The 25772-nt window shown below is 44.0% G+C and overlaps 1 protein-coding gene across 1 annotated transcript in view; it reads right to left on the bottom strand.

Annotated features, from left to right (window-relative positions):
* Positions 1-23415, bottom strand: part of acvr2ba (activin A receptor type 2Ba) — a 211635-nt gene extending 188220 nt beyond the window's left edge. Inside the window, exon 1 of the mRNA XM_067999328.1 lies at positions 23297-23415. Coding sequence (XP_067855429.1) covers positions 23297-23345 — 49 coding nt within the window. The 5' untranslated portion in view covers positions 23346-23415. The remainder of the gene's footprint in view (positions 1-23296) is intronic.
* Between the last annotated feature and the right edge of the window lie 2357 nt (positions 23416-25772).

The following is a 25772-nucleotide window of genomic DNA, read 5'->3' as shown; positions in this document are numbered from 1 at the left end:
TATGGTATTTGATGGCAATTTTACACAACATGTTTGGAAATTGGTCCAAGTTTGGACCCCTTAGGTTTATTTTGGGTCAGCGAAACACTCGAAGCACATGGTACCTCATCACCATGCTCAACAGTATCTAAACCCAGGTCCAGAGCTCCAGACAGGTAGAATTCCTGTTTGCTTAATATGGTATGCAAGTTTTATCTCCGTAGGGACACATAGTATCATAGTAGGCACAGCACACGAGGAGGCCATTTGGCCCATCGTGCCTGTGCCGGCTCTTTGAAAAAGCTATCCAATTAGTCCCACTCCCCTGCTCTTTCCCCACAGCCCTGTATTTTTTTTCCCCCTTCAAGTATTTATCCAATTCCCTTTTGAAAGTTATTATTGAATCTGCTTCCACCACCCTTTCAGGCAGTGTATTCCAGATCATAACAACTCACTGCATAAAAAGATGTTTCCTCATTTCACCTCTGACTCTTTTGCTGATCATCTTAAATTTGTGTCTTCTGGTTACTGATATTTCTACCACTGGAAACAGTTTCTCCTTATCTACTCTATCAAAACCATTCATGATTTTGAACACCTCTATCAAATCTCCCCTTCTCTGTTCTGAGGAGAACAACCCCAGCTTCTCCAATCTCTCCACATAACTGAAATCCCTCATCCCTGGCACAATTCCAGTGAATCTCTTCTGCACCCTCTCTACAGCCTTGACATCCTTCCTAAAGTGTGGTGCCCAGAATTTAACAACACAATACTCCCGCTGAGGCCTAACCAGTGTTTTGTAAAGGTTTAGCATAACATCCTTGCTTTTGTATTCTATGCCTCTATTAGTAAAGCCCAGGATCCTATATACTTTAACAGCCTTCTCAACTTGTCCTGCTACCTTCAAAGATTTGTGTAGATACAACCCCCGGTCATCCTGTTCCTGCACTTCCTTTAACATTGTACCATTTAGTTTATATTGCGTCTCCTCATTCTTCCGACCAAAATGTATCACTTCACACTTCTCTGCGTTAAATTTTATCTGCCATAGGTCTGCTCATTTCACCAGTCTGTCTACGTCCTCCTGAAGTCTGTTACTATCCTTCACATTGTTTACTACATTTCCGAGTTTCATGTCATCTGCAAACTTTGAAATTATGCCCTTTATACCCAAGTCGAGGTCATTAATACATTTCAAAAAGAGCAGTGGTCCTAATACTGACCCCTGGGAACACCACTGTATACTTCCCTCCAGTCTGAAAAAAAATTGTTCACCACTACTCTCTGCTTTCTGTCCCCTAGCCAATTTTATATCCACGCTGCCACTCTCCCTATAATCCCATGGGCTTTAATTTTGCTAACGAGTCTGTTACGTGATACTTTATCAAATGCCTTTTGAAAGTCCATATACACAACATCAACCACATTACTTCGCTCGGTAGCACCACCACTGACCGAGCTGGCTGAATCCTGAAGGACACAGCTGCCAGATTGGGCCTGCGGCAGGTGGTGAGCGAACCAACACATGGGAGAAACCAAGGGATCGGAGGTATAAAAGGCAAGGCCCGAGAGCGGGAGAATCACCGAGACCAGAGACCGGAGCGGGATCGGATCGGAATTATAAAAGGCGAGGCCCGAGAGCGGGAGAATCACCGAGACCAGAGACCGGAGCGGGATCGGATCGGATCGGAATTATAAAAAGCGAGGCCCGAGAGCGGGAGAATCACCGAGACCAGAGACCGGAGCGGGATCGGATCGGAGGGATAAAAGGCGAGGCCCGAGAGCGGGAGAATCACCGAGACCAGAGACCGGAGCGGGATCGGATCGGAATTATAAAAGGCGAGGCCCGAGAGCGGGAGAATCACCGAGACCAGAGACCAGAGCGGGATCGGATCGGAATTATAAAAGGCGAGGCCCGAGAGCGGGAGAATCACCGAGACCAGAGACCAGAGCGGGGATATAAACAGCGCGGAGAGACCAGAGCTTACTCTGAGAGCGAGACTCTGAGACCAGCGGCAGAGTTCGGGGTGATGTCACCAGTCAGAAATTGACGCGGCACAGGGGAGGCAGCTGATTGGTGAGTAGGTTCAGGTGAGTATTTCTACCATTTTACTGTAAGTAAAGTAATAAGAAAGGGAAGATCTGCAGGTTTTATAGCAGGCAGTGTTTTTTTTTTTAGTGAGCCTAGGTCCCTAGTATAGTTAACATTTTCTAATTTCAACGTAATTTAAAAGGGGTAACTAAGCTAAGGCAAGTCATGGCAGCAGACCTCGCACCCGTGATATGCCCCTCCTGCAAGATGTGGGAAGTCATGGACACGACCAGTGTCCCTGCCGACCATGTGTGCAGGAAGTGTGTCCACCTGCAGCTACTGACCGATCGTATCTCGGAGCTGGAGCTGCGGGTGGATTCACTGTGGAGCATCCGCGATGCAGAGAAACTCGTGGATAGCACGTTTAGCGAGTTGGTCACACCGGAGGTAAAGGGTATACAGGCAGGAAGTGAATGGGTGACCACCAGGAAGAATAAGAGGTGCAGGCAGGTAGTGCAGGGGTCCCCTGTGGCCATCCCCCTCTCAAACAGATATACCACTTTGGATGCTGTTGGGGGGGATGACTTATCAGGGGAAGGCAGCAGCAGCCAACTTCCTGGCACCACGGGTGGCTCTGCTGCACAGGCTGGGAGGAAAAAGAGTGGAAGAGCTATAGTGATAGGGGACTCAATTGTAAGGGGAATAGACAGGCGTTTCTGCGGCCGCAACCGAGACTCCAGGATGGTGTGTTGCCTCCCTGGTGCAAGGATCAAGGACGTCTCGGAGCAGCTACAGAACATTTTGGAGGATGAGGGCGAACAGCCAGCTGTCGTGGTGCACATAGGCACCAACGATTTCGGTAAAAAAGGGGATGAGGTCCTAAAAGCAGAATATAGGGAGTTAGGAGGTAAATTTAAAAATAGGACCTCAAAGGTAGTAATCTCAGGATTGCTACCAGTGCCACGTGCTAGTCAGAGTAGAAATAGGAGGATATTTCAAATGAATACGTGGCGAGAGGAATGGTGCAAGGGGGAGGGATTCAAATTCCTGGGACACTGGAACCGGTTCTGAGGGAGGTGGGACCAGTACAAACCGGACGGTCTGCACCTGGGCAGGGCCGGGACCGCTGTCCTAGGGGGAGTGTTTGCTCGTGCTGTTGGGGAGGGTTTAAACTAAAGTGGCAGGGGGTTGGGAACCTGAGCAGGGAGACAGAGGAAAGCGTATCAGGAAGGGACAGAAGGTATAGAGTAATAGGTATAGTGTTAAAAAAGGAAAAAGCAGCAACTAAGTGTCACAAAACAGATTTGAAAGTTCTTTATCTGAATGCACGTAGCATTCGTAACAAAATGGACGAGTTAACGGCACAAATAACTACGTATGGGTATGATCTTGTGGCCGTTACAGAAACATGGCTGCAGGGTGACAACGACTGGGAATTAAATATGCCAGGGTATTTAACAATCAGGAAGGACAGGCAGGAAGGAAGGGGAGGTGGGGTGGCTATGTTAATAAAGGAAGGAATCACTAATACAGAGAAATGATATTGGGACAAAGGATCAAGATAATGAAACAGTTTGGGTAGAGATAAGGAATAATAAGGGGAAAAAACAATAGTGGGCGTAGAATATAGGCCTCCTAATAGTTGCAACTCTGCTGGAAGAAGTATTAATCAGGAAATAGTCAGGGCATGTAACAAGGGAACAGCTATACTTATGGGGGATTTTAACTATCATATTAACTGGACAAATCAAATTGGGCAGGGCAGCCTTGAGGAAGAGTTCATTGAGTGCATTAGGGATGGATTTCTTGAGCAGTATGTAACTGATCCTACAAGGGGGCAAGCAACCTTGGACCTGGTCCTGTGTAATGAGTCAGGATTAATTAATAATGTCCTAGTTAAGGATCCCCTTGGAATGAGTGACCACAACATGGTTGAATTCCATATCCAATTAGAGGGTGAGAAGGTTGATTCTCAAACAAGCGTACTGAGCTTGAATAAAGGAGACCATGATGGTATGAGAGCGGAATTGATTAAAGTGGACTGGGAAAATAGATTAAAGAGTAAGACGGTACATGAGCAGTGGTTCAGTTAAGGAGTTATTTTACAACTTTCAAAATAAATATATTCCACTGAGGAAAAAAGGGTGTAAAAGAAATGACCGCCATCCGTGGCTAAGTAAAGAAATTAAGGATAGTATCAAACTAAAAACAAGGACATATAAGGTAGCCAAACTTAGTGGGAGGATAGAAGATTGGGAAGTCTTCAAAAGACAGCAAAAAGGAACTAAAGGATTGATTAAGAAAGGGAAGTTAGATTATGAAAAGAAATTAGCAAAAAATATAAAAAAGATAGCAAGAGTTTCTATAGTTATATAAAAAGAAAAAGGGTGGCTAAGGCAAACGTAGGTCCCTTAGAGGACGAGACCAGGAAATTAATGGTGGGAAACATGGAGATGGCAAAAATGCTGAACAAATATTTTGTTTCAGTCTTTACGGTAAAGAACACTAAGAATATCCCAACACTGGACAAACAGGGGCTCTAGGGGGGGGGGGGGGAGGAGCCAAATACGAATAAAATCACTAAGGAATTGGTACTCAGTAAAATAATGGGACTCAAAGCGGATAAATCCCCTGGACCTGATGGCTTACATCCCAGGGTCTTGAGGGAAGTGGCAGTATGATTGTGGATGCTTTGGTAATAATTTTCCAAAATTCCCTGGACTCAGGAAAGGTCCCGGCAGATTGGAAAACTGCTAATGTAACACCGTTATTTAAAAAGGGTAGTAGGCAGAAGGCTGGAAATTATAGACCAGTTAGCCTAACATCTGTGGTGGGTAAAATTTTGGAGTCTATTATCAAGGAGACAGTAACGGAACATTTAGATAAGCATAATTTAATAGGACAAAGTCAGCATGGCTTTATGAAAGGGAAGTCATGTCTGACAAATTTGCTTGAGTTCTTTGAGGACATAACGTACAGGGTGGATAAAGGGGAACCAGTGGACGTAGTGTATTTGGACTTCCAGAAGGCATTCGACAAGGTGCCACATAAAAGATTATTGCTTAAGATAAAAAATCACGGGATTGGGGGCAATATTCTGGCATGGGTGGAGGATTGGTTATCTAACAGGAAGCAGAGAGTTGGGATAAATGGTTCATTCTCGGACTGGCAACCAGTAACCAGTGGTGTTCCACAGGGGTCGGTGCTGGGTCCCCAACTCTTTACAATCTATATTAACGATTTGGAGGAGGGGACCGAGTGCAACATATCAAAATTTGCAGATGATACAAAGATGGGAGGGAAAGTAGAGAGTGAGGAGGACATAAAAAACCTACAAGGGGATATAGACAGGCTGGGTGAGTGGGCAGAGATTTGGCAGATGCAATATAATATTGGAAAATGTGAGGTTATGCACTTTGGCAGGAAAAATCAGAGAGCAAGTTATTATCTTAATGGTGAGAAACTGGAAAGTACTGCAGTACAAAGGGATCTGGGGGTCCTAGTGCAAGAAAATCAAAAAGTTAGTATGCAGGTGCAGCAGGTGATCAAGAAGGCCAACGGAATGTTGGCTTTTATTGCTAGGGGGATAGAATATAAAAACAGGGAGGTATTCCTGCAGTTATATAAGGTATTGGTGAGACCGCACCTGGAATACTGCATACAGTTTTGGTGTCCACACTTAAGAAAAGACATACTTGCTCTCGAGGCAGTACAAAGAAGGTTCACTCGGTTAATCCCGGGGATGAGGGGGTGGACATATGAGGAGAGGTTGAGTAGATTGGGACTCTACTCATTGGAGTTCAGAAGAATGAGAGGCGATCTTATTGAAACATATAAAATTGTGAAGGGGCTTGATCGGGTGGATGCGCTAAGGTTGTTCCCAAAGATGGGTGAAACTAGAAGTAGGGGGCATAATCTTAGAATAAGGGGCTGCTCTTTCAAAACTGAGATGAGGAGAAACTTCTTCATTCAGAGGGTGGTAGGTCTGTGGAATTTGCTGCCCCAGGAAGCTGTGGAAGCTACATCATTAGATAAATTTAAAACAGAAACAGACAGTTTCCTAGAAGTAAAGGGAATTAGGGGTTATGGGGAGCGGGCAGGAAATTGGACATGAAGCTGAGTTCGGATCGGTCAAAGCCCTGTGGGTGACAGAGAGGGCACAGGGGCTGAGTGGCCGGGTCCTGCTCCTACTTCTTGTGTTCTTTAGATTTGTGGTTGGGATCAGATCAGCCATGATCTTATTGAATGGCGGAGCAGGCTCGAGGGGCCGATTGGCCTACTCCTGCTCCTATTTCTTATGTTCTTCTGTTCTTATGTACTTGACCTCATCCTCACCAATCTACCTGGCGCAGATGCATCTGTTCATGACAGTATTGGAAGGAGTGACCACCGCACAGTCCTTGTGGAGACAAAGTCACATCTTCACACTGAGGACACCATCCAATCTGTTGTGTGGCACTACCACAGTGCTAAATGGGATAGATTCAGAACAGATCTAGCAGCTCAAAACTGGGCATCCATGAGGCGCTGTGGGCCATCGGCAGCAGCAGATTTCTATTCCAGCACAATCTGTAACCTCATGGCCCAGCATATTCCTCAATCTACCATTACCAACAAGCCAGGGGATCAACCTTAGTTCAATGAGGAGGGTAGAAGAGCATGCCAGGAGCAGCACCAGGCGTACCGAAAAATGAGGTGCCAACCTGGTGAAGCTACAACTCAGGACTACATGCATGCTAAACAGCAGAAGCAACATGCTATAGACAGAGCTAAGCGATTCCACAATGGATCAGATCAAAGCTCTGCAGTCCTGCCACACCCAGTCGTGAATGGTGGTGGACTATTAAACATCTAACGGGAGAAGGAGGCTCTGCAAACATCCCCATCCTCAATGATGGCAGAGTCCAGCACATGAGTTCAGCCATCTTCAGCCAGAAGTGCCGAGTGGGTTATCCATCTCAGCCTCCTCCCGATATCCCCACCATCACGGAAGCCAGTCTTCAGCCAATTCGATTCACTCCACGTGATATCAAGAAACGGCTGAGTGCACTGGATACAGCAAAGGCTATGGGCCCCAACAACACCCCAGCTTTACTGCTGAAGACTTGTGCTCCAGAACTATCCGCACCGCTAGCCAAACTGTTCCAGCTACAACACTGGCATCTACCCAACAATGTGGAAAATTGCCCAGGCATGCCTTGTTCACAAAAAGCAGGACAAATCCAATCCGGCCAATTACCGCCCCATCAGTCTACTCTCAATCATCAGCAAAGTGATGGAAGGTGTCGTCGACAGTGCTATCAAGCGGCACTTACTCACCAATAATCTGCTCACCGATGCTCAATTTGGGTGCCGCCAGGACCACTCAGCTCCAGACTTCATTACAGCCTTGGTCCAAACATGGACAAAAGAGTTGAATTCCAGAGGTGAGGACAGAGTAACTGCACTTGATATCAAGGCAGCATTTGACCGAGTGTGGCACCAAGGAGCCCTGGTAAAATTGAAGTCAATGGGAATCAGGGGGAAAACTCTCCAGTGGCTGGAGTCATACCTCGCACAAAGGAAGATGGTAGTGGTTGTTGGAGGCCAATCATCTCAGCCCCAGGACATTACTGCAGGAGTGCCTCAGGGCAGTGTCCTAGGCCCAACCATCTTCAGCTGCTTCATCAATAACCTTCCCTCCATCATAAAGTCAGAAATGGGGATGTGCGCTGATGATTGCACAGTGTTCAGTTCCAATCGCAACCCCTCAGATAATGAAGCAGTCCATGCCCGCATACAGCAAGACCTGGACAACATCCAGGCTTGGGCTGATAAGTGGCAAGTAACATTCGCGCCAGACAAGTGCCAGCCAATGACCATCTCCAACAAGAGAGAGTCTAACCACCTCCCCTTGACATTCAACGGCATTACCATCGCCAAATCCCCCACCATCAACATCCTGGGGGTCACCATTGACCAGAAACTTAACTGGACCAGCCACATAAATACTGTGGCTACAAGAGCAGGTCAAAGGCTGGTTATTCTGCGGCGAGTGACTCACCTCCTGACTCCCCAAAGCCTTTCCACCATCTACAAGGCACAAGTCAGGAGTGTGATGGAATACTCTTCACTTGCCTGGATGAGTGCAGCTCCAACAACACTCAAGAAACTTGACACCAACCAGGACAAAGCAGCCTGCTTGATTGGTACCCCATCCACCGCCCTAAACATTCACTCCCTTCACCACTGGCACAATGTGGCTACAGTGTGTACCATCCACAGGATGCACTGCAGCAACTCGCCAGGTCTTCTTCGACAGCACCTCCCAAACCCGCAACCTCTACCACCTAAAAGAACAAGGGCAGCAGGCGCATGGGAACACCACCACCTGCACGTTCCCCTCCAAGTAACACACCATCCCGACCTGGAAATATATCGCCGTTCCTTCATCGTCTCTCGGTCAAAATCCTGGAACTCCCTTCCAAACAGCACTGCGGGAGAACCTTCATCACACGGACTGCAGCGGTTCAAGAAGGGGGCTCACCACCACCTTCTCAAGGGCAATTAGGGATGGGCAATAAATGCCGGCCTCGCCAGCGATGCCCACATCCCATGAACGAATAAAAAAAAAAATCTACCTTCATCAACACTCTCCGTTACTTCATCGAAGAACTCAATCACGTTAGTTAAACACAATTTTCCTTTAACAATTCCATGCTGACTTTCATTTATTAGCCCATATTTTTTCCAAGTGCCAATTCATTTTGTCCCGGATTATTGCCTCTCGAAGTTTCCCCACGACCGACATGGGGCTGACTGGCCTGTAATTGCCGGATTTATCCCTCTCCCCTTTTTTGAAAATGAAATGAAGAATGAAAGAAAGATCATACATAGAGCCTTTCACAATCTTAGCAAGTCCCAAAGTGCTTTACAGCCACTGAAGTACTTTTTGAAGTGTAGTCACTGTTGTAATGTAGGAAACGCAGCAGCCAATTTGTGCACAGCAAGGTCCCACAAACAGCAATGTGATATTGACCAGATAATCTGTTTTAGTGATGTTGATTGAAGGATAAATATTGGCCAGGACATCGGGGAGAACTCTCCTACTCTTCTTCAAACTAATGCCATGGGATTTTACGTCCACCCGAAATGGGCAGGGTCTTGGTTTAACGTCCCATCTGAAAGACGGCATCTCTGACAGTGCAGCACTCCCTCAGTACTGCACTGGAGTATCAGTCTAAATTTTGTGCTCAAGTCTCTGGGGTGGGACTTGAACCCACAATCTTCTGACTCAGAGGCGAGAGTGCTACCACTATGCCACGGCAGACACACACCATTTCCCAAAGTTCAGAGAGCTTACCAACAACCAAGGGTTATGGCTCCCAAGTTAATCAGCTAAAACCAGCACAAGGCGCTAGCAAGCTTCGAGCTGACCAGGCAGTGAGGACAACTCCACCTGTTAGGGTATTGGCTTGTAGGATTATCTGAAAGCCAAGCCAAAGAACCCCAGCCCTGAGTCAAGGGTCTACTCTTCCAGATCCCATTAATGAGCTAGGATGGCTGGTCGATCATTACCACTTCCCCCAAGAGTACTGTGGATCTGCCTAGCTAAATTAACAGATTACCACCATCTTGTCACAGAAGTTTGACTCAATTCCAATCTACCATCACCAAGAGCATCAACTTGGAACCACCTCAATAACAAAGAAAACCTAATTACCTCCTCCTCACAAAGGGGATAGTCACCAGTTAATCATTAGACAAGTAACAAAGTTTAAGCCCTTGCTCGGCAGGCAGAATACCACTGCTACTCACAAGTGGCAGTCTACACAACCCAACTCATTGCAAAAATATATGAATGCATTGCCTGATCTCAACCACTCCCTGTGGAAAAATATACAATGCTCCAGCAACCTTGTGTGTAAAGACATTTCTCCTAGCCTCTCTTCTCACTCGCGTAGTGACAATTTTAAATTGATGATCACCAACCGGAGGAAATAGTCTTTCCTTATTCACCCTATCAAAACCCTTCATAACGTAAAACATCAGAGAAGACTTAAAACATTTTTTGGATTAAAAAGAGATTCTGGAAGCTCTACAGTGTTTATTCAGCTCCCTTGGACTGTTGGTTATAGTTAACATCTCTACCAGTTCTTTCCATATAGTTCAAACAGGAGTCAACAGCCAAACAGAAGTTGAAAGTAATAACCATCCTTCTGCAACGTTGCCTTTTATACAGGAGTACTGGTCATTGAAAAGCCCCCTTTAAGCAGTATTGAAATGTCCCATTACTGAGATTGCAAGAGCATGTTTCTGTCCTGTGTTGTGGCACTAAACCCAGACTCACTAGTTTGGCTACATTACTGTCATACAAAATTCTGCCTCGTCTTCAGAATGTGTTGAAGGCCCACAAAACCTCACGTCAGAGGCAAAACCTCTTACATGAGGATTAAACAGCTGGGTGTCAAATGAGCCTGGAACATGGCGCTACACGTGGATGTCTAGAACATCAAGGTGAGGGCCTGGCATAATGCAAGCTGCCCTTCCACCTGAACTGAGATGTCTCCCAAAAAGAGCCAAAGAGGAAGCTCTGACTCTTGGCACAACGGCTGCTGGAAGCAATCACATGGAAACCGGGTACGGGAAGGTGTGCCTATGTTATCCAGGGCTTGGTGCATAGCATGGCTGGGTTGTAGAGATGAACACAGCTGCTGTTGAAGCTCCACACCTCCAAACAGTGGAATCTCTTCAATAGGATAGAGTGTGTGTATGTTTACAGAGTAGTCAGGAGGATGGTGGCAATTCATTGATACAGATTGCCGCTTGTGAGCAGTTCCTGCTATCCTGTCTGCCTCATAAGGGCTTAAACCTCGTCACTTGTCTAATGATTAACTGGTGACTATTCTCTTTCTGGGGAGGAGATAATGAAGGTCAGTAGGACAAGATATCAGAGCATGACTGCCCATGGATCTTGACCCCAGTAGGGATCAGCACTCGCCTGTCACCCATAGTGCTGGACCTCAGTAGGAGTCAGCACCTGCCCAGCACCCATAGTACTGGACCCCAGTAAGGATCAGCATATGCTCAACAACCATAGTACTGGACCCCAGTAAGGATCAGCACCTGCCCAGCACCCATAGCACTGGACCCCAGTAAGGATCAGCACCTGCCCAGCACCCATAGTACTGGACCCCAGTAAGGATCAGCCACCATAGTACTGGACCCCAGTAAGGATCAGCCACCATAGTACTGGACCCCAGTAAGGATCAGCCACCATAGAACTGGACCCCAGTAAGGATCAGCACCTGCCCAGCACCCATAGAACTGGACCCCAGTAAGGATCAGCACCTGCCCAGCACCCATAGCACTGGACCCCAGTAAGGATCAGCACCTGCCCAGCACCCATAGAACTGAACCCCAGTAAGGATCAGCACCTGCCCAGCACCCATAGTACTGGACCCCAGTAGGAGTCAGCAACTGCCCAGCACCCATAGTACTGGACCCCAGTAGGAGGTCAGCACCTGCCCAGCACCCATAGAACTGGACCCCAGTAAGGATCAGCACCTGCCCAACACCCATAGCACTGGACCCCAGTAAGGATCAGCACCTGCCCAACACCCATAGCACTGGACCCCAGTAAGGATCAGCACCTGCCCAACACCCATAGCACTGGACCCCAGTAAGGATCAGCACCTGCCCAACACCCATAGCACTGGACCCCAGTAAGGATCAGCACCTGCCCAACACCCATAGCATTGGATCCTAGTAAGGATCAGCATCTTCAGGAGAGAATGAGAAAAATATTGTTCTTTTGGTGGGGATGGATTGGGTAAGTAGCCCAGTTACTAAATGCCTATTCCCCTCAGACATATTTCCTATGGGCTCGTGAAGCATTAGGTTATAAAAAGCTATGTTTATTTCTGTGTGTAGTTAGTTTCTAGTTTAAACACTTTGTCACCTTTGCGAATGCAAATTTGTTAAACTGACCCAGTTAGATGATCAATTAATGCCTCATGTTTATGCAGGAACTGGCCTAGTGAGTGTAAATGTATTCTAAGCTCTACAAGCAACTCTTTCAGGTCTTGTTATTGAAAAGATGAATCATTTTTTAAATTTTGTTTTAAAAAACAGGTTTCGAACAGTGTCACCAATACTCCAGATTTACTGATGTTAGGCTGTTGTTTTATTGGATATGATTGCCCAGGATGGGGGAAAGAATGGCGATATTTTCTCTCTTTTATCCTAGGTGAATTGAACACATTAAAACATTACAGTAAGAATCATTAAATTAATTGCGAGAATCTGCAATTCTGTCTGAAAGCAGTAGCAATCTTTACTTGATTTAAAGAAACATTAAAATTATAATTTGCCCAGAACTTTTTGAAGGTTCATTTCCATCCCCCCTACACCGCCACCCCCCAAAGAAATTCTGATAACGTATTGTCAATCCAGCCAGTTGCCTCCGTGCATGGTGCCCCGAGATCAGTCACAATGGCAGAAGTGATAGCGAGCCTCACCGTCCCTGTGAGCACACAGTCACAGCCCACTCCTGCGCAAGCATTTATCCGCATTGTACCCTTGTCCACAATTAAAGGCTAATCTGGAGCTCTACAAAGGCCACGTGGTGCAAAAATTAACACTGGTGTAGCACAAACGTTCTTTCGAGGCGGAGCAGTGAACCCAGGGCAGTGTTACGTCATATAAAAAAAGTGATCCCAAGGGAGAGGCGCTCAAGCAGAGACCCGCGACCTTTGTGCATCACAGTCCGCGAGTTTATATTTCTTCCTGCCACCACTCCACGTTAAGGCCAGAGATCCACAATTCCTACTGCTTAAAAAAAAAGAGAGGGAGTTCGGTTCCTTGCCTTTATGTTTAATTAAAGACCCGAAGGGGCTTGAGACGCCAATGAACATGTGGGAGCCTCCAATGCCCTCAGTAATTTATATTAAACAGCGACGTTTATGGCGGGAGTACTGAGCTCCACCAATGTGAAGGCACCCTTACTCTGTGCCTGGCCCGAGACTGTACGGTGCAGACACTGGGTGTCATTCCCTGATAACCCCACCAGCTGTGTGTGTGTGTTTGCAAAAATAAACTAGCCAAGTGACACCAACCACCAGCTCATATGGCACAGGAATCAGTGAATTCTGATCGTGCGTTGTATCACAACTAATTCACTTTCTGTAAACCACCCAGACCCTGATGTACACTTTATTCACATGGCAACGCTACTTCGAGGGATTTTTTAAAATTGTTTTGGGGTGATGCATAAATAATTAATGCTTACCTCAATGATTTGATGAATTTGGCAGCCGTGTGCATTGTTGCATGAAAGAGGTTCCAGGGTCTCTTGTGGCAAGCACAAGCCTAGAGGAGTGCACACTATGTAACACACACAAGCCCCCCCGCCCAAACTTGTGAAAATTCATGTATCACTAAAGCTCTGCTTTTATATTGGCATCAGTGGGACGTTTGTGCTGTCAGTTCCTAGCAGCAAACCCAATGTAAATCTGCAGCATTTCCTGAAAGACTCTATTGGCCGTAGCAAATCCAGGAGAAAGAAGAAAAAAAAATTACACCTTTCATAGCCAATGAATACTCAAAAGTGTAGTCACTGAAGGCAAATACAGCAGCCAATTTGCGCACAGCAAGGTTCCACAAACAGCAATGAGATAATTGCCTAGTTAATCCATTTTGATGGCGCTGGTTGTGGAATGAAAATTGGCCCGGACACCGGGAGAATTCCTTGCAAATTTCTTTGGTAAAAGTACCACCACACCTCTTACATCCACCGGAACAGGTCCCTCGGTTTTAATGTCTCGTCTGAAAGACGGCACCTCCGACAGCGCAGCACTCCTTCGATTGAAGTGTCAGCTTAGATTGTGTTCTCAAGTCCTGGAGCGGAGCTTGAACCCACGAACTTCCAAGTTAGCTGGCTGCATGAGACCAGCACTTTGGCGACCGCAGCACAAATACCCCACCGACAAGTGACTCGGTAGGTAAATGCACTGCCCTGTGTGGTGCTGATCCATAAAGATCAGAAAGGCACCAGGTTCAATCACTGGTCTGTGCGGACTCTGCCGATTCTGGCCAGGGTGCCAAAAAGGAAACGGTCACCTTCCCTTCCAAGTTGGGCGGGGAGGGGAAGAGGAGAACAACATACGAATATATGAATTAAGAGCAGGAGTAGGCCACTCGGCCCCTCGAGCCTGCTCTGCCATTTGATAAGATCATGGCTGATCTGATTGCGACCTCAACCCTACTTTCCCGTCTACCTACTATAATCTTTGACTCCCTTCTTAATCAGGAATCTATCGAACTCAGCCTTAAAAATGCCTCCACCGCTCTTTGGGGAAGGGAGTTCCACAGACTCATGACTCTCAGAGAAAAAATTTCTCCTCATCTCCGTCTTAAATGGGAGACCCCTTATTTTTAAACTGTGGCCCCTAGTTCTAGTCTCTCCCACAAGGGGAAACATCCTCTCAGCATCTACCCCTTCTAATCCCCTCAGGATCTTATATGTTTCAGTAAGATCACCTCTCATTCTTCTAAGCTCCAGTATATACAGGCCCAACTTGTCCAACCTTTCCTCATAAGATAACCCCCTCATCCCAGGAATCAGTCGAGTGAACTGTCTCCAAAGCAATTATGTCCTTTCTTAAAATAAGGAGACCAAAACTGCACACAGTATTCTAGATGTGGTCTCACCAATGCCCTGTACAACTGTAGTAAAACATCTCTAAAGAAAAAGTGAACCCATTCCTGATCTTGAGCCAGTGATCCCTGCTGGACGGTGTGTGTGTGGTTACTGGGTGAGGACAAGATCAGGCCCAGCTGTGATGCCCAGCCCAGATCAAACAACCTGCCAACAATCAAGCATCTATGCTCATACAGCAGCAACTTGCATTTATATAGCGCCTTTAACATAGTAAAACATCCCAAGGTACTTCACAGGAGCGTTACCGGACAAAATTTGACACCAAAGAATAGCCAATTGGGTTGCCAATGTGCACCACAAACTACCACCTCAACCAGATATATATTTTTTTTAAATGCATGTTTTAACTGCTTTTCTTGGGAGTCCACCTACATATTCACCACTAAGGGAGAAAAAAGTTAGTATTGATTTCCAATTTTACTTGAGCCTTGTTAGTGTTACCATATTCTCGATTCTGATGCTCACAGTCTACAGTTAATAGCCTACTTGCATTTGCATTGGCTGTTCCTTTCAGCATTTTAAAAGCTTGGATCAAGTCCCCTCTCAATCTTTTATCCAGTGAAAGTAAGCTCAGCAATGCAAATTTCTGCTCATAACTTGGAGCCCTTGTTCCTGCGATTAATCTTGCTGCTCTTCTCCGAGCCCTACATCAATGCCCCTTTTCAAATTCCAAACATCTTCAATCTCTGAGAATTGGAGCGGTCAAATAAAGTGAACGGATTTATCTTTCCCCTTCAGAAAAATGCCAGGTCAAGATGCAAGGAGTGCAGCGTGCGCACGTTATCTGATATTTCCACAGTCCAGAGATGGTACAACAAAATACTTTACTGAAAGTTTTCAATTTTTCCCCCTACAAGCTCTCTTATCCATATGAGAAATTAACATGACACAACTGAACAATGTCCTATAATCCACCTTCTCTTTCAAATAGCATTTAAGACTCTATAAAAGGATCAAGGATTATCCTCTAAATCCGAATTCGTGCTTTTCAACATGAGAAAATGTTCATCAATTGCTATTTTGCACACTGCCTCAATCAATCGACAGTACAGGCCAGGTCTCCCCAACAGCAATGGCACCTTACTGGAAGAAAGGAATATGCCTTTCCCTAGCAATGAAGCCAAAGTCTGAAAATACTTCAGGAACAACGGCCTCGACTCCCAGGAACAGCCTCCAATTCATGCCTTCCGCATGTAGATCACCCCTCACATACGAAGCTTTGCGATGAGTTTACTTTATTTTGGTGAAGCAGTCAAATGTTGCAGAATACGAACACTGCGCTCACACTTCACCAATGCACCAGTGGTTATAAGTTCTACGGCATGTAGCATTAATGATACCTTTATGAGCTTTGTAAGCGAAGGAAATATAGTTCTGCTTTCCATAAGGAAAGGACCCCTTTTATAACTAATGTGACTCCATGCGTGTGATTAATTCAACTGCTCCACCTCACCCTTTCAAACAGGCTGGTTATGTATGGAGCACAGCTGTGACACTTATAACTCTCGATATCCACTCTCCCCCTTCAGCCAACCAAGAACTGCACTAAAAAAAAATGAAACTTTAGAATTATCATTTTTTTTTAAAAAAAACTTAAGACAACTGGCTGGGAACTCAGAGGCACTGGCAAGAGAAAGATATACAATTGCTGAAAATACCACAGGTGCTAAAATATTCTGGTGACAATATTGATTTCGCACACCAGTGAGCCCGATACAGAATCAATCCACTGTGAAGTGAATCTGGCAGAGCAAACCCTTCATGCGAACGCCTCTACAGGCAATTTTTGTGCTCCTTTCAAGAGAGGAGGGCCATGTCAGCCTTCCACTGTTGCTCTCTCCTATCTTACTTCACCCAGCCAGCACCATTCAGGCACCAAGCACAAGTGGAGCTGGCAAATCTGGTGACAATTCCCAAGGCTCCAAGAAAGTGGGTCCCCACTGCTCCCTGAACAAGGCACACGTGCCCGTTTACATTCTTACGTGCCAAAAATGGAAGAGCTAAAAGAATAAAAAAGACTTGCATTTATATAGCACCTTTCACGACCTCTGGATACCCCAAAGTGCTTTACAGCCAATGAAGTATTTTTGACGTGTAGTCACTGTTGTAATGTAGGCAATGTGTTAGCCAATTTGCACACACAATCAGCAATGTGATAATAACCAGATAATAAGCTTTTTTTAAAAAAAAGTGATGTTGATCGAGAGCCAAATATTGGCCAGGACACCGGAGAGAATTACCCTGCTGTTCTTCGAAATAGTACCACGGGATCTTTTACGTCCAACTGAGAGGGCAGACGGGGCCTCAGTTTAATGTCTCATCCGAAAGAATCCACCTCCAACAATGCAGCACTCCCTCAGTACTGCACTAAAGTGTCGGCCTAGACTTTGTGCTCAACGCCGTGGAGCGGGACTGTTAGGCGAGAGTGCTACCACTGAGCCATGGTTGACACCTAAACTGGGTAGCAGGCCATTTTCTCCAGTTTTACAAGTCAAAAACATCCTTAGAAAAGCTCGCCTTTCAAACAGGTACAATGTCCATATGGAGAGCGTAAAGTCTGGTCACCTCAGAAATCTCAAGGCAACAAAACACGCTGACCAATATAATTTAACGTCACTGCATCTCACAATGGCTAAATCAGTATATTTACTGCCAGCAGTGAAACAGAGCCGTAAAGAAGGGGAAGCTCCCAGATTTGATAACCAGTCCGTGCTGCGCCAGGGAGGCAAAAAGGCCTCTACAATTGGCTTCAACATTGGATTTTTAAAAAATTTGCCTGTGATGCTGCCGCCCCGCCCCTCCCCCCAGGTTGAATAGCCTGCCGACATTTGTTATCCAAGCTCACAGTCACTTGTGCAAGACGTCAGAGAACAGTCAGCCTTATGGAACCATACCTCATTATGAGTCAGCACCTTCCGGGGTGTGAGTGGGACAGAAAGAAGATGGGAGGGAGAAAATTGATAGGATTTGACGTTCCATAGCAATGTGAACGGATTTTAAGAGATTGCAAACTGCTGCAGTACAGGCAATGCAGACTTCAGATGGGTACCAGGAATGAGTCACTCCAGCTACCAATAGAAATCAATCACTTCAACCTTACCCCAGTGCTTCAAACTCTTAAACTACTTCCTAGTTTTACGACCAGAATGAATTCTACAGGAAGTGTTCAAAGATTTTAAGTTTAATTGATGGGTTCTGATAGTGTCACAAGCTGCAACAGCAAAAGCTCAGTCGATTTAGGTATGTCAGCAGAACTGAGATCTAATCAAAGCCTCTAACTCTCCTAGTGTTTTGGAGATATTTGTTTTCGCTCAAGACAATTTTTGCATCACTGGGTCTTAGCGTTGTCGCTGTTCTGTGAAATAAAGAATGTGTTTGTTTGACAGCTTCCCTGTTCATCAGTTGTTGATTTTGGTTATGTTAGCAGAAGACAGGTGTAGTGCTGATTTTATGTCATTACTGTCAAGTAATATGGTTGTGTGATTGACAAGAGTATAATGGGCTGTTTTCTGTAGTAAACAGAATGGAGAATTTTGGTATTCAGGTATACATTACAATAATCTTCAGTAGGTGCCATATGGGTCCTGTTGGGCAGCTAATCATGAAATAGATCTAAAAAGAATCACACACTGCCAGGCAAACACACAAGAAAAAGGTAAAAGCAGCATAATGGAATAAAGATTAAGCCATTCAGAATGATCTTGTCTAAACCAAACTGCCTGTGCAGCTTATTTGTCACACGACAGATTTTTAAATAAAACACACTCAGGTCAACACGCTTCAATTTTGTACAACAAGTTTCTTTGGCAATACTCGAATTGCTTCCATTAGTGACAGATCCATAACCGCCATAGCATTAGACAGTTCAAAACACTCTCCAAACACCAACCGTGTGTGGAAGAACAATGTCTGTGTTGGACATGGCCCAGAAATTGCACCCACCCACCCACCATTACACTTTAGTCAAAATGTGGTGACAGCACAGCAGAGCTGTCATTCTAAATAGATTTATCAATCTGATTTGATACTTGTTTTTTGTGCAAGCAGGGATAACTTTAATTTTTTTAAATCATGATTTGAATTATTCACAATGTCCCCACTCTGCTGTAGAGACAGATTAGAATGATATCCAACTTGCTCTACTGAACTTGCAAAATTCACTTCAGAAATTCAAAATATAAAAACCTATTAAGAATTTCAAAAAACAACCTAGTGTAACATCAGGTGGCTCATGTTTTTTGATATTGCATCTTGTAAAATGTTATGGCAAAACAAAGTTTGAAAACGTAAAGTGCAGCTAGTGTATAAGAAAGTGCATTTCAAGAAATGACAATGACTTTTCCAATTTAAGTTGCACGTTTACTTCTTTCCAGCTGGACAAATGGTTGAATTGACCGATTTGAAAGCAGGAATGGAGTAAAGAAGCTCGCTTAGTGAATCTGAAAAAAATATAATTCACTTTATATAGCTGCACCAAAAACCAAGAGCTATTTTTTTGATGTGGAAAAAATGGTCATGGCGTTCAGGGGCAGAAAAATGAATACATATTTTGAATAGTTACCTTCCCAAAATTAAAATGTTACAGTTTATTTTAATAAAGTGTCATCATTGACCATTTAGATCGTGCCTGTGGGGCTGGTTGCCGAACACAGATGAAAAAAAGCACCAGGAGGATGCTAGCAGTTCTACAAGTGTGTGCAATATAATTGTATGCAAACACAGGCAGAACAATGATGTCAACCTGACTGCGGGCCAGTATCACAAATCCAATGTAAACACGCGTCACACACCTTGCTTTATAAACTCTTGAAACTTCGGAGTTAATTTTTTTTAAAAACAAAGCAGCTTCCAAAGTTTTGGGAGTAGGATTACATTTCACAAGTACAGTGTTGGACAGGAACTGCTCTACAACAAAAACATCCAGGATTCTTTATTTAACATGCATTCATTTTTTTTAAGCCAGCAGCATTGACTCTCGTTTTACCGCCCAAAACTGTTTTGCCTATCAAAACCCATTACATGACAGCACAGACCATTTCTCTCCAAATCTTTCTTCGAGATTTCCCCGGACCACCTACTTTGAAAACTGCTGGATGAGCAACACCACAAAAGAGCTTTGGTCTAATTTTCAGGATGAGTTTACAAAAGAGTGAATATAGATCAGTCTTTTGTCCATCAGTTCATGGCACTGATCCGGCCAAACAAATCATTGCTTTGCAACAACTTTAGAATATAATATATACACATTTCATCTCGACCACTCTGTTTAAAAACATAATTACCAACAGAGAAATTACACAGAATTTACAGCACAGAAACAGGCCATTCGGCCCAACTGGTCTATGCTGGTGTTTATGCTCTACACGAGCCTCCTCCCCCTCCATCTAACCCGACTAACATACCCTTCTATTCCTTTCTCCCTCATGTCCTTATTCTGCTTAAATGCATCTATGTAAAACTGGAATGTAGATCTGCCTGTTAATAAGAAAATCCATCACTTTTGAAGGTTTTCAAACTGATCCAGACTTTTTATACAAGTTAATAACATCACACCATTAAATGTATCTAGTCCATTCACTTCAACCACTCCATGTGCTAGCGGAGTTCCACATTTTCACCGCTCTCAGAGTAAAGAAATGCATTCATTTTTGCAGAGGCTGACAGAATTTTTTTAAATAACTAACAGATCTAATGCAGCGAGACTCGATGACAATGCTGACTGTTTGAACAAAAGGAGTTTCAAGACGGGAAGGTTTGGGAAGGTCCTGTAAACAGGGCACAAGTCATTAACATTTTAAAATATAACTCTAGTTCTTCATGTTTTAAAAAAAACAAGATTGTAGTCAGACAACAATGTTCCCAACATTGCTGTTCACCTTGTTTGAAAGTTTAAATCTGATGCAGCCACACCAGTATCAGATCAGTGGAATCATGTTTTACTTTGAACTTGTTATATTCAACTAAAGTCCACATAGAATGTACAGCACACAAACAGGCCATTCGGTCCAACTGGTCCGTGCCGGTGTATATGCTCCACACGAGCCCCCTCTCACCCCTCTACATCTAACCCTATCAGCATATCCTTCTATTCCTTTCTCCCTCATGTACTTATCTAGCTTCCCCTTAAATGCATTGATGTAAAACTGGAACATAGAGCTAGCTGCCTGTTAATAAGAAAATGCATCACTTTTGAAGGTTTTCAAACTGATCCAGGCTTTTTATATAAAATTAATAACATTACAGCAGCAGACAACAGAAACCATGATTTTTTTTTCTTCAAATATATTAATAAATGTGTTTTTAAAATTCAAGTAATAAATAAACCACTCAGGCAGGAAGCTAGAATTGCAACTGAACCCTTTCAAAAACCAAAAAGACCACAAATGACCAGATTTATTTGTGAACTGACACCTAAAAAAAATGACCATGAAAGCTGCCAGATTGTCACAAACACCCAACTGGTTTACTTCAGGGAAGGGAACCTGCCATCCCTACCTGGTCCCATACTCTTAATTCCCTCTCAGGGCAACAAAGGACGGGCGATAGTTACTGCCTTATTGGTGTTGCCCACATCACAGGAACAAATATTTTTTTAAAAAAGCATATTTTGATTAAAGTTGCATGAACTAAATCACATTTCACAAGCCTTAATCTGCTGAGACGAAGTGAATGAAGCACAATCCTGCAAAAACTGAAAGAAAGCTGTGGGTAATATATACATGTAATTAACACAAACCAGGAATCCAACTATCACAATTCAAAAACCACTAGCATAACACAAGGGGCCGGATACACACAAAAGACGACTGGCATTTCATTTTGATTTTTTTCCACGTCAGTTGTGCGTCGATTGAGGATTTTGTAAAAAGAAGAAACTTTCACGTAAACATAAACAGCATTAAAAAAGATAAAGGGAATAAAAACAGTTTGAGAAACCACGCAAATAGTACATTTTTAAAAAAACACTGTGCCTTACCCATGCCCGCCACAATGTTTTGCATCAAACACCCAAATCTAACCAAAAGCACTGAAGCACATCCAAGAAATTACACCAGATGACCACAAGCTTCCGCAGCCAAAGAATGAATCAGATTTTTTCACTCGAGCGGCTCAAAACTGTTACAACTCTCCTCCACCACGTGTCTCTCTTAAAACACAATGTTTCCCTTCTCCTTCCTCCCTTCCCCCCCTCTCCTCTCCTTTCGGTGGCTTTGATTCGGATCCATAGTTGACACACATCCAACAGCCATGTGACAAATCCACCCCCTCCCTCACACACATACACACACACCCAAGAACGTAAACACAATGTGCCTTTTTTTTTTAACAAAAGCTAAATCTTAACACATGCAAGTTTGCGTGAACAAAACCGATCGCCGCTCACTTAACATTATCGAGGGGAATTTAAAAATAAAAGACGAAATTGATTTAAAGCCAAACGGGAACATACGTTACCGTAAATAAAAGGAACTGAGACTTGGTGCATATTTAATGACGGGAACTAAATAAAGCCATTTCCTAGATAGAGGGGCCAGTGTATGTGTGTGTTTGCAAGGCTCAACTCATCCCTGTGACTATATTACAAAATTGTTTCAATTTGGCTGCACGACTCTTTGTTTCAAGCCCCACTGGGTTACTTTCTGCTGCTACCCTCTCCAGCTTGAGATCAAACGTGCTGGGATCTCACTGTCCCCCAAGTTAAAGGGTTCACAGTGTTTCACTTTGTTGTATATATATATATATATTAAAAAAAGACACAAATGTGTGCCTGCATCTTTTTGAAAAGTTGGAGCCGTCGAATAAGCCAAAGTAAAAATAGGAAGGACGGGATTTTCTCCCCCTCCTCTAATATATCAAAACAAGGAGGGAATTACACAACAAAAGCAGCGATTCAACCGGCAGGAAGAGAAAGGGGGAGGGGGAGAATCTGCCATTATTTCACACACACAACCTCCCCCCCCCCCCCCTCTCTCCACCCCCTCCTTTTTAAAAAAACATAGATTGTGTTCTTTTTGTGTATTGGACTCGCAAGCCAAGATTTGTTTACATTACAAGCATCATACAAGAGGAGTAAAATCATCCAGAGAGGGGATTTGTGTTGATTTCCAGCCCTTTGCAACTTCCACCATACATCTACTCAACTCTCCTACTACAAAGCAAAAAAAATGGTACATATATAAAAATAAGAGCCTCACACTGCTCGCCAGTATTTTGCAATTGAGCAAAAACTTTTCTTTTTTAAAAAAAAACACAAAAGATGCTTTGTTTAAAAACTTACACACCGGATCGCACGCTTACAAATCACGCCACATGAATCAGTCAGAAGAAAACAAATAGGAAAACCACAATTACTCTCCAACATTATATATTGGGAGAACTACTACTACACACAAAATCAGTCACCCCCGCAAAACAAACCGCAAGCATCTGTAGCCATTTAGAAAGAATTTTTAAAAATCCGAAACCAACAAAAATACAATCTCAATCCACCCCCCACTTTATCCACAGTCCTGAGGTTAATCTCATGCTGCACAAGAAAAAGAGACAAGAGAGATGGGGAGGTTCTCATAACCGCCAATCCTTACCTGCACAAAAAGTTGCTAAAAGTGCAAAAGTCAGCCAGCAAGCAATCATATTTAAATGCACCAATGTTGTGTTAATTTCCTGCGGTAGGGATCCGTTCAGTTCGACCACATTTAAAGCATTTTTTCCCCCACCCAAAAAAAAATTATTTTAAAAAAAAGAGAAGAGCTGGACAAACTAACACAGTGACCCGGGCCCGTTGATATCCACGCCGAGCCGTCCAACACTCTCAGGCACAAGCACATAAAGCAGTACGGAGTTGTCTATTTTTTTTGCAACCACCACCACCTCCTCCTCCTCCTCCTTTGGTGTGTTTCTTGTTTTTTTTTCCCTTCTCTCCTCCTCCTTTTTTGACGCGTGTGTGTGTGTGTGTTTTTTTTCTCTCTCCTCCAAAATAATGATGATATATATATATATTATTTTCTTGTTGAAAAAAATGCAACAAAGTTCACTCTTTCCTCAGCAATCCCAAATGCACAGCAGCGACCGCAGGCGAACGAAGGGTTGGATCGGTCTTCTGGAGCGGCAGAGATTGGCAAAGATTCAGTCCTCGCGAAGGATGAGGCATAATTTTTGAATGGCCGGGCGGTGTGGCGAATCCACGGTGGAAAAAAAAACTGAACCCAGTCCAAAATGGCTTCTAAAAAAGCTTGTCCAGCAACGAGCAGGGAAACCCGGATGTTTGCTTCAAAGAGAGAGAGAGAGAGAAAGAAAGAGAGAGAGAGAGAGAGAGGAGAATAACAGCACCATGTGTCAGCTACACAACCCCTGGCTCAAAGTGACACAGGGAGAGAGAGAAAATCTCCCCACAATAATGCATTATAAATACAAAAAAATACAGGAGAGGGAGAAAGCATAACAACACCATGTGTCAGCTACACAACCACTGGCTCAAAGTGACACAGGGAGAGAGAGAAAATCCCCCCACAATAATGCATTATAAATACAAAAAAAAATACAGGAGAGGGAGAAAGAATGAAAGAGAGGAGAGAGAATAACAGCACCATGTGTCAGCTACACAGCCCCTGGCTCAAAGTGACACAGGGAGAGAGAGAAAATCCCCCCACAATAATGCATTATAAATACAAAAAAAAATACAGGAGAGGGAGAAAGAATGAAAGAGAGGAGAGAGAATAACAGCACCATGTGTCAGCTACACAACTATTGGCTCAAAGTGACACCGGGAGGAAGAGAGATAGAGAGAAAAAAAATGCCCCACAATAATGCATATAAATAAAAAACTGTAGAGAGAGAGAGAGAATAACAACACCATGTGTCAGCTACACAACCATTGGCTCAAAGTGATACGAGGAGAGAGAGAAAAATTCCTCCAGAATAATGCATATAAATTTTAAAAAACTGGAGAGAGGGGGAGGAGAAAATATCACTGCTGCCCTCACTTCACTCATTGCTGTTGAATTATCTTTAGAGTTTAATCTCAGCTCCTTTCCTCCCCCGTTATTTCTCCCTTTGAATTCTTGCTACTGCTATTTTAGAATGATTCAGATCACCGCGCTGATTTGTACGGGGAAGGCAATGGTTTTTATTTTTATTCTTGCAATTTCAGATTGCACGCCTTGTGGATTGCTGTCAGCCAATCTTTGCAAAGCTTCTTCTTAAAGCTCGCAGCCCAATTTTAATGGGCTTGTGTGTGTGTTTTGTTGCCTCTTCGGGTTGTTTTCCAGAAATTCACACTATTTGGAATCCCCGACTGGTGCAAACAGATGACACGGGTACGTAACTATAGTCTCCAGTGACCCACAATTCCAGTTAGGTGATCGTTACACATTCTCTCTGTTTACTAATTTCCCTGCCCCCCACCCCCCAACACACACACACATACAGCAGATTAAATAAAACATGGTGGCGTAGATTATTTATATATACTGGAAAATATTAATTGGTGAGCGTGTGATGCCGTAGATTCCAGCTCCTTGAATTCTGTTATTCTGCAATGCCTGTTTTTCTCGTTCTCAATGCATTTCCACTGTTAAGCAGGAGGTTGTAAACTTGCTGACACACTATGTGCTATTCTTTGATTGTATCTCCTGCCTTAAATTCCATTTAGTTGAACATGTGATCTGCAAAATATTTTTGGTAGAATGCAACAGATTGCTCAATGGCAGGCTCACTGTTTACTGTAGATGGGAAGGGGCAGAATTCCTTTATGTGGTAATTTATCCCTAGGGCAAAGTCATGGTGGGTGCAAGGCTTTACTCAAGGGATAAATGTAACGTACAGAGGAATTTTCTTTCTACGTTGTTAATTTTATCCTTCAACCCACAGGGTAATTTTGAACGCTATAACTTTCACTACCTCCCACTAGCTGATTTCAGCAGGTAACCTCACTCGTCGCAAGATTATAGGCAGACAACAGAAAGATTGCTTACAACCAGCATTACAAGCATCAGTTTGTAAAACCTGCAGAAAAATTTCCAAGAGGTATTTTAGCTACTGCCTTGCACGAAACATGAGGTG

Source organism: Heptranchias perlo, chromosome 2 (assembly GCF_035084215.1).
Source record: "Heptranchias perlo isolate sHepPer1 chromosome 2, sHepPer1.hap1, whole genome shotgun sequence".
NCBI lineage: Eukaryota > Metazoa > Chordata > Chondrichthyes > Hexanchiformes > Hexanchidae > Heptranchias > Heptranchias perlo.
This window is presented reverse-complemented; position numbering and strand designations above follow the sequence as displayed.